Source organism: Artemia sp. Qi Xiang Cuo, chromosome 9 (assembly GCF_049724085.1).
Source record: "Artemia sp. Qi Xiang Cuo chromosome 9, ASM4972408v1, whole genome shotgun sequence".
Classification (NCBI taxonomy): domain Eukaryota; kingdom Metazoa; phylum Arthropoda; class Branchiopoda; order Anostraca; family Artemiidae; genus Artemia; species Artemia sp. Qi Xiang Cuo.
The window spans coordinates 39,809,583-39,827,387 of record NC_142802.1 but is presented as its reverse complement, the minus strand read 5'-3'; the positions used below and the strand labels follow the sequence as shown (position 1 = coordinate 39,827,387).

General features: G+C 34.5%; 1 protein-coding gene across 1 annotated transcript in view; it reads right to left on the bottom strand.

The window, feature by feature from the left end:
• Window positions 1–9,710: 9,710 nt before the first annotated feature.
• Window positions 9,711–17,805, bottom strand: part of rt (Protein O-mannosyltransferase rt) — a 66,171-nt gene continuing 58,076 nt past the window's right edge. The window contains exons 15-16 of the mRNA XM_089094548.1: window positions 15,775–15,949; window positions 9,711–10,863 (exon numbers count right to left, since the gene is read on the bottom strand). Of these exons, the coding sequence (XP_088950674.1) occupies window positions 10,677–10,863; window positions 15,775–15,949 (362 nt within the window). The 3' untranslated portion in view covers window positions 9,711–10,676. The remainder of the gene's footprint in view (window positions 10,864–15,774; window positions 15,950–17,805) is intronic.

The window sequence follows — 17,805 nt, the reverse complement described above, 5'->3', positions numbered from 1 at the left end:
TGTAGAGCAATAGTATTGCAATTTTCATTTTTGGTCTTTTTTTTTTTTAGAAAGATAGAGAGAGAGAAATAAATTTATTAACAAAAATAACGGTATCACCTTTCATCAACATCGGGGAAACCAATTGGGTAGTATATGATGGTTGTTCCAATAATCTTCTAATACAAATTCACACTTCGCCTATAAATAAAAAAAAAAAAAACTTAAATCACTAACAACTTCCCAAAAGGTAATGTTTCAACCCACTCTTGAACTGGCTAACATTGTCTGCCACCTTTATGCCCACCGGAGGATAATTCTACAGCTGTGGTCCCACGAAAAACGAAATAAAGATCCTCTTTGAGTACTCCGAGTCTCAGACACTATCGCTGAAGAGTGCCTAGTTTCATAAAAATGATAAGAAGAATTAGACTTAAAAATTTCTCAAAAGCACTCCGATGAATAACGATTCAAACATTGACAAACAAAAACAGCTAGTTGATAATCTCTTAACTTATAAACATTTAGAATTTTCAGTTTAGTTAAAATCTCACATAATCTCCTAAGACACGAATAACTTTATTTTGTAAAATTTGAACTCTTTTAAAACTTGACACAAAAGAACTATTCTACAGCAAACAGCCATAAGACAGATATGGATTGATAAGAGAATTATAGAGGACCGTTAAAATTCTTGGCAGAAGCTCATTCCTTAGTCTTCCTATAAGGCCCAAACCTCTTGCCACTTTTGTTCCTACTACATCACAGTGCAGTTTCTAACTTAAATTGTAATCAAGATAAAGACATAAATATTTGACACTAAAAGCTTGATTAAAAAAAAAATATACTATTAGGCAAATTTTATCTTTTAAATAATTGGAGTACAAATTCTACTAAAAGTCATGAAATTCGTCTTAAAAATATTATAGATAGACAGCTAAATCTCATAAAACTTGCCAGCCAATTCATTTAGTGCCTTATTAGCCTTTTCAGTCAAAATATTTTCGCAAGATGATGCTACTGTCAACGCAGTGTCATCAGCAAATGACGTCATTAATGTTTCAGGGATATAAAATCACATGGTCATCAACATGAATTAGATACAGTAGGGGCCCAAGCACCGAACCTTGTGGAACTCCGCAACAGACTCTATAACTTCTTGATTTACAGCCAACAATATTCACTCTAAGTATTCTTCCTCCAAGATAATACTCGAACCAATTCAAAGATACATCCTTAACACCTAAATAACGCAGCCTGCTACCTGCCCCGTGACTTTGTTCCCTTCTGCTTCATGTGCGACTATCTTGGACGTCACCTTTAATGTGGACTGTTCGTTCTTATAACACGTACAAGAGCTGGTAAAGAAGGGGCATTATGCTATGCGGACACTAGTGGCGATGCACCGCCTAGGTTTTCCAATATATCAACTGAAAACGGCGTACCTCACTTTTATTCGACCCATCCTTGAATATGCGTGTCCCGTCTGGAGCCCGCAAGTCCATCACATAGATTATTTAAGTGATGATTTGGAGGGGATCCAGAAAATAGCTGTAAAGGTCATTCTTTGTGACAAATATGTAGATTACAGCTCCGCTCTGAAGTCGCTTGAAATACCAAGCCTTCGTGATCGCCGTTTTCAGCTGATGATTCGTTTTCGCCAGTTTTTATGGTCTAGTCCTCTACATCGGACAATATTACCACCTCGAAAGCCTGTCCGCGCTAGTACCAGAAGCAAGAGCAAGCTTACGCCCGTCTCGTGCCGCACAAACAGACTCAGTAACTCCTTTGTTCCTTTCTTTACAAGTGCTTTTAATAAAATGTAGTGAAGTGTTTTTTATGTAAAAAAACAGCGACTTTTAGCGCATTTTTCTTAATGTGTCTATGACAGCTGTTTTCATTAAACTGATTCTGATAAAGTCTTCAAAGCAACTGCATCAAAAGCTTTGATAAATTCTATGAAAATTGAAAGCACTAACTTATCATGTTCAAACGCAGAGTAGACAAAATCTGTGAGATGATGGACTGCATGCATTGATGAATAGCCCTTCCTGATTCCAAACTGTGTTTCCGCGAGAAATCCATATAGATTCAGATGGTTAGGCAATCTTCTATTCATAACCTTTTCATATAACTTTGAAAATAAAGACAACATCGAAATCGGTCTTTAGTTAGAGGGATCTGTCTTCACACCTCCCTTATATAAAGGGATGACCGTGGCCTCTTTTAATCGCGAAGGAAACTCAGCCTTTCTCAGTGATAAGTTTATCAAATATGCATGACAGGCCAACAGATATACCATTACTAATTTAAAAGTTTGCAGATTTAGACCATCACTCCCAGACGAATTCGACTTCAACAATCCTATTATTTCTCCTTGAATTACAACAGATTACACATTTTAAACCACAAATTTGCATATTTTCATCATGTTTCATTGAAACAGATTACAATACATTTTTAACTACCCGTTTGAAGGTTTATATCATGTTTTGCACAAAAATATTACAACACATTTTGAACACTCTATATTACTCTAGTTTACAACGTCTGAATGATGACTTAGAACTCCTGATATTTCGATTGCTTCTCTTGATGTCATGGAATTTGCATTAGCAGGAGTAGCTGGATATATTTGTGGCTAGATTGCGTTATCTTCACATAAGTGCATGGTAATTGACGTTTTTCTCAAATTTTCGTTTCCTAGAGGTTGCTCTTATCAGAGAGGTCTCAAAGATTATTCTTTGATGGATAGCCAATACCTGGAGATAATTAAGCCGACAGTTGCAGGTACAAGAAAACCAAAATCTGTAGCTAAAACTAAGGCAACAGCTGCAGGTACTAAACCAACAGCTGGTGCATCTAAGCCAACAGCTGTAAATACAACTAAGCCAACAGCAACAGATACAACAAAGCCATCGACTGCATGTACAACTGAGCCAACAGTCGCAGTTACGACTTAACCAACGGCTGCTGGTATTTTTCTTGACTGCTGGAGTTTAGAAATGTATGCATCTGATTCGTCATGTAATCGACAGAAATCCATTCTACCTTTAGAGGCACTGACGCAACAATACTTGGCTTAGTTATATCTGTAGCTGTTGGCTTTTTTACCTTCGGCTGCTATCTTAGTTGTACCTGCAGCTGTTGGCTTAATTGTACCCTGAAATATCTAAATTATACATTGTCATAGATTATAACCAACAGCTATGACGTCATTTGTCACCGTGCATATGAAAATACAGTTTTTTATGCAAAAAGTTGTAGATTATAAAATATTACACAAAAGACATCACTTATTTTAGCTATTCATTCAATTGCGCAGCAAAGACAAATAAGGTCGTTCACCAATCTTGAAAGAACATGTTTCTAGATACTTCAACAAAGAGAAGCAGACATGATGCCTTTTTCTCTTATAAAGATATATATTTTTTTTTTACGAAAAACCTACTTTTATATACGCTTGACGGGGCTGGACTTGGTACCTCACCGTCTGCTTAACTTTTATCGGCTATAGTCTACCGGTGCCCAGATATCCTGAACTTTAAAACTAAAGGTTAGTATTAAGGTTTCTGGCTTCAGGTTTTATATATTCAAAATATATAAAAATAATAGAACATTGTTTGTTTTACATTTGAACAAGAAAACTGTCGCTCATCAATTGGTTCAAGAGTCATTAATTCAAAACATTTTTTTGTTGAGGGCATCAAGGCAAGTTAGCCCTACACATTTCACTCAGAATATATAACTTGAAATATTCAAGCACGGCCCATTTTATATTTGAACGTTCCCTTCAGCAACATTATCGGGGATCTTACGGAAGTGATTTTTTTTCCTAAGTTTTTTTTTATCTGTAATCAGCTCTTTTCGAACGGCTCTTAAAAGCAAATTAGTAAGATAAGGAACTAACCAGTAGAAGCAGAACATACCGTAATGTTATATTCAATCTGCAAACAAAACTGGAAAAGAAGAGTAAAGTTGGTATCAGTAAGTTTATTTTGGGTAATATAGGAGGCAAATATATGGTACATTGCAAGTGAATAATATATATTGCAAGGGGTCCACATCTGGTTTTCATAAAACTAATGGTATACTTAGCTATTCCACAAATCTCCATGTTAATTGGTGTTTCAGAGACAAATCAATGACGTCCGACACAATTTTATATAATCTATTAAAATAAAAAGTGAGATATTATATATTTGTTCGGAAAATCCCAGAGAAATAGAACAAAAACAATGACGTCCGAAACTATTTTATGAAAAGGTTGTATTTCAGTTGTATTTTAATATTCCAGTGAAATAAAAAAAAAGTCGATGGTTTTTTCTTACGTACAATACTTGCTATCTGAAGAATCTTTATCCAACGTATTCTATTATCAAAAATGGTTCTCTTGTGGGTAAAATCAATGTGAACGACCACAACCACATATTTAAACCGAAGTATGGTCAATTCTTCATTACGAGTGTGGTTATTAAGGAGCTGATTCTGCATTGTGTACGCTAACGACTCACCTGCAATACTCTTAGGGGTCTTTGGAATACGCGTAGCAAATATTTTTTGTTCTAAGAGGTCATCTTGGCCTGTTTTCCTCGAAAATCACACAAAACCCGAGATCGTGCGCCAATAGACAAAATCGTAAAAATCCCTTTTGAACATAAGCAAAAGAATGTGTATTTAGAAACGCTAGGATCTCACGGGGGAATATTCTACCATTTTCGGTATTCTTTTTTCCAGAAAAAAATAATTCCAGGTCTATAAAGGGAGTATTCTTAGTCTTTCTTGTCGACGCAGCGACGAAAGCATATGCCATATTTTTTTGAAGGAACAGCTTTCAAATATAAGGGGAGTTTATTCGAGAAGCATAAAGTGTCTCTCAACCAAAGGAGGAGTCGGAATTTTCAACCGTGAGTCTCACGCACGATTCAGGTGTGGGATACAACTCAAACGATTGGGATATGCTGTTGACCGATACACGAGGTATGATAGAAAAGTAAAGAGACTGATTTTTTACTTAACAAAGTTTTCAGTTCTTTTCCAACATCAATGTTATCCCCTTCAAACTAATTCCTTTGGTTAGTAACAATTAGTAACAATGGGTTTATTAAAAAAAAAAATATATACATCATCGATTCCCTGAAGCAATGCTTGTGCGGTTAGTTACACATCGAAGGAGACGTTGTTCCCACTGATCGTAGCAGCGCTGGAAGTCTTTAACCATTATGGTCTTCACCATGTCCGTTTCGTGTCGTCTTTTGGATGATTTCTAAAGTCCCGAAATGATGGCGTCTGAGGAAGTTTTTTAGTTTAGGAAAAAGAAGAATTTACTGGGACTGAGGGTCAGAGGAATAAGGGGGTGGGGAACCACAGGAATACCTTTAAAATAAAAAATTCTGTTGGTGGAGAAGACAGTGTGATACGGGGCATTGTCATGATGGAGCAACTATTTCTCTGCAATTGCGGGTCTTACGTGAATAGCACTTTTTCTGAGCCCTCAAGAACGGCTTTATGAAAATATGGTTATTAGTTTGTCCTGGAAGAACGAATTCATAGTGGACGGTTCTATTTCTTTAAAAAAAAAGAAAAAAAAATCAGCATTAATTCCCTGAAAAATTCTCCGCCCCAGGGAAAAATCCCCCTAGACAATTCCCTCCTCGCTGAAAATTTCCCCCGGAACATTCTCCCCAGATGTCAAATCAAACAACCAGAGAGAAAGTAAGACAAATTTGTAGAATTTGGTATATGAATTCTGGAAAATTCCCTCACCCTGTAAAATTCTACTCGGAAGCTTTCCTCCCTACAGACCCCCCCCTCCAAAGAAAAGAATCTCCTTATATTTCACAATAACAAATACTTTATGTAATAATGGGAATATTTCATAACTTACAACCCCCTAGTGCTGTGGGGGTCATGTCATTCCCAGATGCTTAGTTATTGGACCTTTCAATTATGGTGACCAAATGGCTATCTGAAAATTTTGGTCAGATGTCTTCTGGGAAAAAAAGGCGTAAGAGGGGGTAGTTGCCCTCCAATCTCTTTATTCACTTAAAAAGGGCATCATAACTTTTAACTCTTACTATACAGTTCGTTACCACGAACTGTTTGAAATATCCGTTCGAATGAGCCCTCTCTCGATCTTCTAATACCATTTGCTCGATATGATCATCCATGAGAAAAAATAAAATAAGATTGAATCCGTGATCTCAATATCTTATATGCCAAATCTGAAGCTATGATTTTCAGTGTGATCACTTGTCTTTTTATGGGTGTTTTGCCCCTTTTTTGAAAATCAGGCTTGTTATCTCAGGTCCGTAGCTTTTGATGATCAATTTCCGATACACATCGCTTTTGCGGATGACAGTACTCTTGGAACAATCGTTAGAACTGAGTCTGATCTCCGTTCAGTGGTTTGATTTTGCCTTGAATCTTAGAAAGTCATGTTTTCTTATGTCCTCAATAGTTCCAAGTGGTTGCGCTGGTTTAAATGAAATACACCTATCGAATGGTTCCCTTAATCCCTTATCAGACCTAGGGATCGATGCGTTCAATTCCCAGGCATCTTGCTTGATGAAAATATATCTTTCAAGCATTATACTGACTTCATTAAAATCTCCAGAAGCCTCGGGATTCTTCAAAAACTTAAAACATATATTTCCAGGGTGAATTCTTAGTATTCTGTTCTACAGCCTAGTTCAGCATTACGTTTCCCACTGTTCTATTGTTTGGATGTGAACTTTTCCTCATTAAGCCCCTTTCAAGACTATATGATAAAACAAACACTCTTTTACAGGACACTAACCGTTCCCAACATAAACCCTTGCTAAACTTGAATCTCTTTATCTTCTGCCTTGTGCTTCTTTCAATGTTTTAAAGTTACATGGTCAGCTTCCTGCTGCCCTATGTGGTAATATATCTTTTATTGCTGAGCAATCGACTTACCGTTTCCACACTTTCAATTACTTACGGATACCTTATACTTCACCAATACGGTCTGACTTCAACCCTCTGATAGCTTACAAAATGATATGGAGCACTCAAAAAGTCTGCTCGGAGCTGCCACTCGTTTGGCATCTTCAAAAAGTATGTAAAAGAATTTCTGGTTAATAATCAAGTTTTCTCCGGTTTTCCTTGGAGTTGAGGTCTCTGTATCGGGTTTGTTGCTTATTTAAGTTGGTAGGATCATGTAACTCTCCTACCTAGCTTGTGATTTTTGGGATTGTTTAGGTTGGCGACGTGAATTCATTATGTTAAAAATTTTTATTGGATGTATTTGTTTCTCCCCTATGTTTTCCTGGCTATAAAGCCTTGCGGGGGAGACTAAGTTGAAGTGTTTGTTGTAAATTTATTGATGAATAAAACTCTGAGACTGTGATATTAAACTTATATGCGCTATACAATAAAAAATCAATAGACTCAGGAAAGAATCACTAATAAAAAAAGATTACTAGAAATAGTGATAAATAACACCTCGTAATACTTCGAATACCGTAAATGCAACAAACGTATTTAATTCGACATTCACGTATAAATTAACATTTTGCACTCTTAACGTCTTTGCACTTAAATAGTTTTAAATAATACTTGCCCGTCGAATAATTGTAAACATTACTTGCAAATTTTACATACTGGGGCTTTAGTTACGACAAAGAAGCCTAAGTAATTAAGATAATTTTGATGTTTGACATAAAGATATTGAAATCTGATTTATTACAAATGTTTCATATTAATACCTCATGCTTGTGCAAAAGGTAAGAGGAATTCCCTATACCTGATCTAGTCCACTGGACCCAAAGCCAAACCCCCGACCCAACCCCGTATCCACTAGGTTTGAACCCCCCCCCCCCAATTTTTCCGACTCAAAAACGTAACAAAAATGCATATTTTGCACTTCCCTAGCTCAAGGTCTTCTTGATAAAGTTGAAGATTGGTGCTGGTCAAATGGTATGACTCTCAACAGCCAAAAAAGTGCCATTGTACACTTCAGGACCCCTCATCGTATGAGAGACGTAAAGGAGCCAATCACACTGACTTATAGGAATGATGTTATACTGCAAGCTGCTATGATGAAATTTCTTGGTGTGTATCTTGACTATTTTCTTTCTTTTAAACCTCATATAACTCACACCCGTTCCTTATCCTCCACCAGTCTTCAATGTTGCACCGGGTTAACTCATTTCTTCCCCCAGATGTTATACTTTCTCTTTATTATACTTTTATTTTCCTTACCTTTCTTATTGCTGCTCTGTCTGGGGTAATACTAATAAATCTTTTCTCTGCTCAGTTCAAAGAGCCCAAAGTAGGGCAGTGAAGGCTACTTTTCTTCTCCCTCGGCTTTACCCTTCTTCTGATCTGTATAGCTATACTGGAATAGCTCCGCTGGGTCGTATTGTGGGTAAAGGTAATCTTTATCTTGCACATTTTACTTTTCTAGGCACAAATCCACCGCCTCTACAATGGTTTTTTTCACGGACAGACTCAGGTAGGTACTTTACTTTTTTACGTAGTTCTTCTCGTAGACTTATTTTGCCCAAACGTTCATCTACAGCAGCTCAGAGGTCTCCTATTTATAAATCAATTCTATTATGGAATTCAATCCCACCGGATGTCCCGTTATTTCTGTCTGCAAAGGCAGTTTTTCGTCGTGTCTTTCCAGTTTAGCAATTTCTCTCTCTCCTTCGTTTATTTTCCCTGTTTTCTCTTTTCTTAGTTTCTCCTTTTTGTGTTTTCCCCTTATATATCGTTATTATTATAATTTTTTTTTTTTTTTTTACTGTATGGTAGTGTTTATTCTCTTTAATTTTTATTTCATATATATTGTTTGATTTAGGGTAATATTTATGGTTCTTTTGCTTTATTATTGTGCTGTATGGCACACAACAAGCCAAGCTTCTTGGGGGAAATAATTTTTCTTTACGTTTGTAATAGAGTTTAGTATTAATAAAATGATTGATTGATTGATTATAAACAATTTTTTACGCGTTTTTTTTTGTAGCTACCCCCGTTGGTCTCATTCATGCATCATAATTCGAGAAGTGTGCGAGCTCGGAAGCCTTGGAGTTGGGGCTTAATGCTTCTGGCTAATTTCGTCAAGATACAATAATTTATAACTTTGCTCATAAATGAAAACGATAGTTGGAAACAGGATTCACTTGAGAAAGAGACTCTTTGTCCTCGCGATCAATACAACTAATAACAAGACATACGTGCAGCTAAACGTATTTAATTGCAGGTTTGCCGGGTCTATTACCCGTCTTATTTCACCGTTCCCGCGACTTCTATGGCTTTATAAACTAATTTAAACCAGTAGAAAATTTTTATTTTAAGATAATTATTGCCAAGACATGAAAATAGCATGTAACCAACCATTCCAAATACAAGAACAGAAAACAGATAATCACTAAAACAAGAGAAAATCATATATATATATATATATATATATATATATATATATATATATATACACATATACATATACACACATATATATATATATATATATATATATATATATATATATATATATATATATATATATATATATATATACATATATATATATATATATATATATATATATATATATATATATATATATATATATATATATATATATATATATATATATATATATATATATATATATATATATATATATATATATATATATATATATATATATGTATATATATATATATACATATATAATAAATATACGTATGTATATATAAAATCTACTTAAGCTGCCTGAATTAAATAGTAAAAACAACTTTCAATAAAACATTTTATGCTAGCTTGATTGGTTCATTAATGGCACTTCAACAGAATATCAATATTTTCACATTAATTCAATAAGGAATAACAATATTAAGAGTCACGATTAGAAGACAAGAAAGAAAGAAATAATAAAAAAAGAAGCCTAGAGTAATTTTAATTTCAATACTATCATAGGATTGTATATTTTTTCTAGTGAGATTCAAAGAATTATACGAAAAAAAGATGATTTACAATTGTACGAAAGAATTCGTAAAAGCTTGATAGCCAAAAAAAGAAGAGTTCCTTTGACCAATTTGAAACTGAAAATTCCCTATCTTTTATGATTTTATCCTAAACCCAATGCTTTCTCAATCAAATTTGTTCGTAAATACTGAGCGCATGTAAAATCGTAATCAGATTGTCACCCAACAGGAGATAAAAAAAACATAACAAATACTGTTCTCTCGGTAAAAATATTTAAAGAACAGGTAATACTAACAATTACTGGCAATATGCGAAAGCAGTATTTCCTAGAACGACAAAAATGACAATTAAACAGACAATAAAACATTACAACTTAAAAAAATTCCAATGATAAAAACAATTGGTATTGACAATACAGAAAAAATACGCACGGATAATACCTAAATCAGCCATCTCTGATTAACGAACACAGACATGGTAGTTGATGTCCTAGAATCGACAAAGCGGTAGATAGTCCACTTCTACTAACAAACTACGCATCTATTATTAGATCCTCTCTAATTACACGGATTCGAACCTTTAGGCTCATTTATCTAAGGTAATACCTAAAACAAATTGAATGCTAAGAAAACAAACAGATTAATAACCAATCACCAAAAACAGCTCAAATTCAACAATTAATGGTATTTGAAAAATTGTAATAATGCGGGAATGTTCACTACCAATGCTGATCCGTGAATCTAGCTTTTATGAATGATAAAATCCCAAGAATCCTTCCATTTCAAGTCCAAAATTTCGGTTGCAGTACCACTACCAATTCCATAAGTTAAAACTTTGAACTTGTTAAATATATACACAGAAGACACAATCCAACCAAATATAAGGCCAACAACAAGTTGTCGCAACCATTTTCGATTATAAACATCCCTGAAAAAAAAAGAGATTAAATATTAAATACCAACATAATTATGAAACAGAATTATAGAAAAGAAAGGGAAGAGAAAATGCGAGTTACAAAATAAGTGAAGGGTATGGTATCAAGTTTTCTTCAAAAAAGGAAGGAAGAATCCACAATATTTTTCCGTGAGGCTGCTTATAACAAAAATCAGAACATGAAAAGCAGAAAAGTAGAATCTTAATAGGAAAGTTTAACTACTCCTTCCACTTATTATCTTAATAAATAACAAAGAAAACATATATAGAAGAGGAGGGGGGGGGCCAAAGAACTATAAGAATCATCATTTCATTAGGCAGACAACCTTTGAGGCCTATTTTCATTTTATCACCATCATATATAAAAGGAGCAACAACAAATTTTCAACAGCAACAAAGAAGCTGAGACTTATGGTAAACAGTAGCAATCACTGAGTTTTGTGAAAAATTTTTGGACTCATTTAGGTCAAAGTGGCCAAGCATAAGCGAGAAAACATCGGTCAAGGAGCTATTCACTTCAATGCCTCTTCATCCTTCAGTCCCAGCAACTAACCACTGCCGCTCAAGGGCTATATTTTATCTACATTAATGAAAGTTGTAGTAAAAACCTGGTAATGTTTCTTGCTAAGGTTAACATTTCAGAACCTATACTCCAGTGACCTAGAAATGTCAGGAATTTTGTCCCCTTTCAGCTACAAAATAGGTACAAGCGTGATTCGGAAAATAAATAACATTTTGAGCTACCGAGTGAACGCGTTCCCTACCACTGCTGTCATCTGGTTATTGACGTCGGCGTTGTTTTGCTTCACCCTTGCACTAGCCGCGGTTGATTACAGTTGGTTATTGCTCAGCTACGTGGCACAATTTATGATCCCACCACGTATGAGGTTCGTAGCGTTATAGAATTTCTGAATACAAGAAAACTGAGACCAATAGAAAGTTAAAGACACATCACTGAGGCTCACGGAAATGCAATGAAGGAAGCATCCGTTCACAAATGGTGTGTCATGTTGGATGCCCGACAGGCGAATATGTACGATGAGAAAGTCCTAGGACCGGCCTTCTGTTATGACTAGTGAACTCAAAGGAAGAATTGAAAGAAGGATTAAAAGAATAGGCGACATTCCCAATAAACGGGCTGAATTCGCTCCTCCTGAAATTTGAAGAGTTGCGTTATACAAAAATTGTTAGTATTACCATTGTTTACAAAACAACAACCCCACAAGGTGGGTTCTTCAAACGTTGTCAGAACACAAAAACTGCATTGAATTTTCTTACCCACTATTATAAGGATACCGATAAGCTTTTGAATCATATTATTACTGGTAAGGAGACTGGAATTTCATATATATCTTCGGAAACAAAGGAATCAATCTGCGGAATGAGACAATTTAAATTCCAGCCCAAAACGAAAAAAAAATATCCAACAAACTTTGAGCACCAGAAAGGTTATGCCTACGGTGTTTTTAGATCGTAAGGGGTTTTGCTTGTTGACTACTGGTCAAGAGGTTAGACGACAAATTCAGAGGACTGCTGTCAGATGTCACTCGTCGCGCGATCCAAAACCAAATGTGTAGATTCCAGAGCATCTTTCTCCTGAGACGCGCGTCTTCACTCACCTGCATTGACGAAAGAATTGCTTGAGCAGTCCAAGCGGGATATCTTTGAGTATCCACTCCATAGTCGAGATTTAGCCCCAAATGACTGTCGCTTACTCCACCAGTTGAAAGATTTTTCAGATAGTAACCGTTATGGCAATGATGACAAACTTAAAAAGCTTTTATTAATTGGTTCGAAAGCTTGGTTGCAGCCCTGTATAGAGGACGCATAGAAGAACTTAACGTTATGACAAGTGCCTAAATTGTAACAGCGCCTATGTGGAAAAGTTATTCAAGTATCAAATAGTATGTACAAAAAGTTCTTTACTTTCTTAATGACCCTTGTGTTAGTATCTTTATTACCCTTATTTTGGAGTTTCCAATACGTACGCTATTTGCTGTATTTGGGTGTATACTGAGCATGAATTAGAAATGAACGAACAGAATAAGACAAGACCAGAGATATCCTGGAATAAGAACAATACTAACATTAAAAAAAAAAAATGGATCAAAACACACCCAAAGAACATTTGGCCCAATTTGAAAGCAATGCTGTAATTCAATGCAGAGTGTGCATATCTTATTAGGCCCCTACCTAACAATTATAAAAAAGAGGTCCCCCATGGTAGGGCGATCGAAGACTTCTATGCGTCATATCGTTTTCACCTTTAATTATATTCTCGAATCTTGGCAAGTTTAAGAGCTATTGTCTTGTGAGAGCAGCATTTGGATATCGTCCAATTCTTTTCCTATATTAAGTAATTGTATGATATACCCACTACCACTCAAGAAGAGAAGTTAGGTTAATCTTAATAAAATATACCTAAGATATAAAATATGCCTACGATAAAAATATAATACTTTACAAACAAATTTGGGCTATATATTTGCACATTATGGGGGTGGGGGTAAAGTACAGCGGGTCTGCCTGCTGCACGCAATTATTCTGCATATTATGAAGTAAGAATTGTTTTCTGAATTCACACTGTCCAAATACTATACCCCCACACCCACCCCTAATGTGCAAATATATAGCCCAAACTATATATTTCCATCTATTCCTTCACTTCTCTTTGTCTTTTCTCACGCTAAGGTGAAAGGAACCGGTTTAGAGTGCGTCAATACATGAAAAACTTGAGCGGTAGTGGGTATATATATATAGCTGATCAATAATTATTGATCATCCCTTTGTCAATGCTTTAAGAGCTGAGCATTAGTTTTTCCGTACGAAAATACGCGCATTGAAGTGCATTATTTAAAAATCTTGAGGGGTCGACAGCTTCCTTGCTGCGGTACAAGTGAAAAACGAATAAGAAAGTAAAGCGATAAGAAAAAATCTAATAAATCGGCTTAATCCATGCTTCAGTCAGCCCCCCCCCCAGCACCCTGCCAAAATTTTATTAGAAAGGTAAATAATTTTCAATATGCCGGTTGAGAAGAGCAAAATGGGCCCGTGGCTCCCCCAACATCTCTTCTAGAGTTTCGTGACAAAGTTAAGTATTTTATCCGTTGATTGAAACAGAATCACACACAGTAATCACATAAGCTGCATTATTGGAGACATAAAGGGAACCCGTGACACCTAACCACAGTTCTTCGACCATTAGTTGAAGGGTAGAAATGCCGACCGAAATCACGGATATATTCATAAGAAAATATGCACACCTTTTTTTCGTTGAAAAAAGCCTTTTTTGACACTTTTATTGGAAAAAGAACAAAATTGCCCATCTATATCTTTAAAAAATATTTTGCCCCCTCCCCCCCCCTCCAGTTTATTTCTTTTCATTGACACCACTGAAAAATCTTTTCGAAAATAGCACAAAAACTGGAAAATAGTTTTTGGATAGGCGAGTTTTTTGTAGCAGTTTAAGGCAGCGTACCAGAAGTTGAACAGTTGCAGTTTTATGACGTGCGGCAAAGTAGTTTTATTTGCAGCACCTTTCCCATAATAATACCACGACTGGACGTCTCGAAAAAGTAAAACTTTTACAATACTGTTTTTAAAATTAAAAAACACACACGCCAAGAAAAAAAAACAACAAACAATTCAACATGGAAACTATTTTCAACCAATTTCCAAGTTCAAGACGAAGTTTCTTTTTAAAGATGTTTGAACAACAGTTTGAATAGAAAGAAAGAAAACATTAGTCGTATTTATTATTTTCAACCTTTTTTTTAATTTATAGAAAATTTGAAAATCAGAAAAGCAATAAAATTTCTTTCACTTTTCTGCTTGAAGTGCAAAATTACGAAGACAGTTTCTGTCATGAAAACGGATAAACTCTCCACTACACTCAAACCAGTTAAGGGGAAGAACTGGATTTTATTTCAGTGAAATCTGGGTTTTCCAAATTTCCTCAGATTAACACAAAAAAAAAGAAATTTTACTCATGGATCGAAAACAAGTGTCGGCCAATTCCATAATATTGATAAAACTATAAGGGGAGCCATATTTCAATTGTTACTTTGAGCACCTCTAAAACCCTCGATATTTTTTAGGTTGGTCAAATTAAAGGAAAAGGGACAAAGCGAGGTTTGCAGTTTAAATATGACTTCCGTTTAGAGACAACAAAAAGAATGAATTTAAAACGAGGCTCAAGGATAAATGAATTATATTACTTATATTTTAATCTCAAGTAATTGACGCCTTATTAAATTCTTCTTTTCTTCAGCCCTGATACTTAATTATATATGATATTTATTAGTTAGTTAGGACAGATTATGAAGGAAGTTATGGATATTATATTATTCAATTTGGTTCAAACCACCTCAGCTACTGTCCGGACTTACCCACCCTGTGGGTCAGGTTCAAACATTTTAAAATTATTCTCTTCTTCTTCAACGCCATAATATAAAACATCAAACCGTACAAACATTCCTAATTTATTCCATTTTTAGCCTAGTTTTTAGGCTTAGTTTTATCAAATCCTTACCCTCTTAGGATTTTTAATCAGTAAGATTACAAAAAAACATTCCCAGTGGAAAGAGGACTTGCCCGAGGATGAGCATCATCTAAGTCTATTTTAAACGGTACTCCAGAAATGGCTTCATTTATTCTTAGTCCTTTCATTTTCTTTCATCTATTAGGGATTTCTATTTCTAGGTTCAGGAATACAGTAAATATAATGCTTGAGAAGGTGGCTTATTTTAATTACCAGTGAAGTATCCCGTTTTTCCTTTCTTTTTTATTTTTAAAATAAATACAAAAGAGGGCAATGGAAAATGTATGAGGCTTATATTTTCATTATGACGTTGCCATTGTCTCAAAAGACAATTTTTTAAGGTAAGAAAATTGCGAAGCACTTACCTAATAGCATTAAGAACATGTTCCGCCATTGCTCCAGCCAAAAGTAATTTGAAGGCGTATGCCGGTAGATAGTGATGTAAAAATAAAGTATGGTCAACAAAGAAAAATGGAGCAAAATGTATTGCATAGCCAATAAGGAAAACTTCTCCGATTGTAACAAACTGATTCCAAGTCTCTATAAAAGCAAAAGAAAATGTAACTTAAAAAGGCAGAAGCAAGAAAAATATTGGATAGTTTCCGGGCTAATAATTCTCTTTTATTCCAATTTTCATGAAGAACTGACTGATATAACCAAACTCAGACTATGTTCTTGATCTTTCTTTTCTATCCATTTCGGCAACTATTTATGTTATAATTATCAAATGTGCATAAACTATTAAATACATACAGACATTAAAATTTTCGGAAAAGGGGTCTGGAGGCATATTTCAACCTTCAAAATAATGTTTTCATTATACTCTTGCAATATTTTCTAATATTTTTTCCAAAAAAAACTAAAAGCTTGAACTTCCACTATACTTTGCGCCAGCCCCCTTAATGTCCCATGCATTTTGCCATATATCACTCTTGTTTTCACTGTGTACTCATAAATTGAATCAAAGTTGACAAAATCAAGAAACAGAAAAACACTCAAGAAATATATAGTTTGTGCTATATATTTCCACGCAAAGGAAGGGGGGATAGGGTATAGAAGAAGTGCCTTAAAAATGCGTTGAAAACAATTTTTTTTTTCATATTATAAAGTAAGAATTGTTTTGTTAACATACCCTTGGTGCTTCCTGTAAAATAATACCAATTCAGAAAAAAAGAAAATTTATAGCCTTAGGCTTTTTTTTTTTTTTTTTTTTTTTTTTTTTTTTTTAAGTAATAAGGGTTTTTATTTAAAATCAAACAAATAAATAAATCAACCACCAGAAGCAAACTTGTTTAGGCTATACACCCTTCAAAAAAAAACCTGATATATACATCGCTATCAACAACGTAAAACAATAAATAAATAAAAAAAATAAAAAAAAAGCACGGCACAAACTCCTCCAACTTGGTGCAACTCCTAAAAAAAAAAAAAAAAAAAAAAAAAAAAAAAAAAAAAACATTACCTGGGAAAAACATTAAGGGATTTCCAGGGAAGTGAAAATTTACTTTGAAACAATACTGAGTCAGGAATCAAATGAAGCTACTATTTCGTTTTCACACTGCTTATTTCATATTCGGAATCCCAGTTCAAGGTCACCATGTTATGTGAGATATAACAGCATCTTTGAACAGTAGCCTATCTCTTGTTATTTATAGGACATAAAATAGATACAAATTAAAGAAATATACCACTTGATTCCCAACTCAGCTTTCTTTTCAAACATAATGGGCCTAATCACTGCTGTTGCTAGCCTAACCTATATATACTTATTATTTCTTATATTAGGAGGGTTGCCCTCTCCTTACTACCTCGCTCTTCAGTACTTTCTTTAGTACTTTTAAAAGAGCTTTGTATTCTAATTAAACGGCCCCTGTGTTTCAGGAGTTGTTCTTAAAGAATCAGGACTAAAAGTCGAATTTTAACGTAATGAGTTACGCATTGAGGAGGGAAAACCTCCCTATTCTACAAAATAATTTCTATTTGTTTTTAGTTTTAATGTTGCACCAAACTGACAAAACTTATATATATATATATATATATATATATATATATATATATATATATATATATAAAAAAAAAAAAAAAAAAAAAAAAAAAAAAAATCTGATCGTTTTTCAAATATTGCCGGGAAATCAAGCTACCCTCCATGGAATATATTATTTGTAGGACATAAATTAGATAAAAATTAAATAAATATACCATTTGATTCCCAACTCAATTTACTTTGAAACATAATAGGCCTAATAACTGCTGTTGCTAGCCTAACTTAGGTATACTTATTATATCCTATATTGGAGGGGTTGCCCCCTCCTCAATACCTCACTCTTAATGCTAAAGTTCTTTAGTACTATTAAAAGAGCTTCTTATTCTAATTAAAGAGCCCTTGTGTTTCAGGA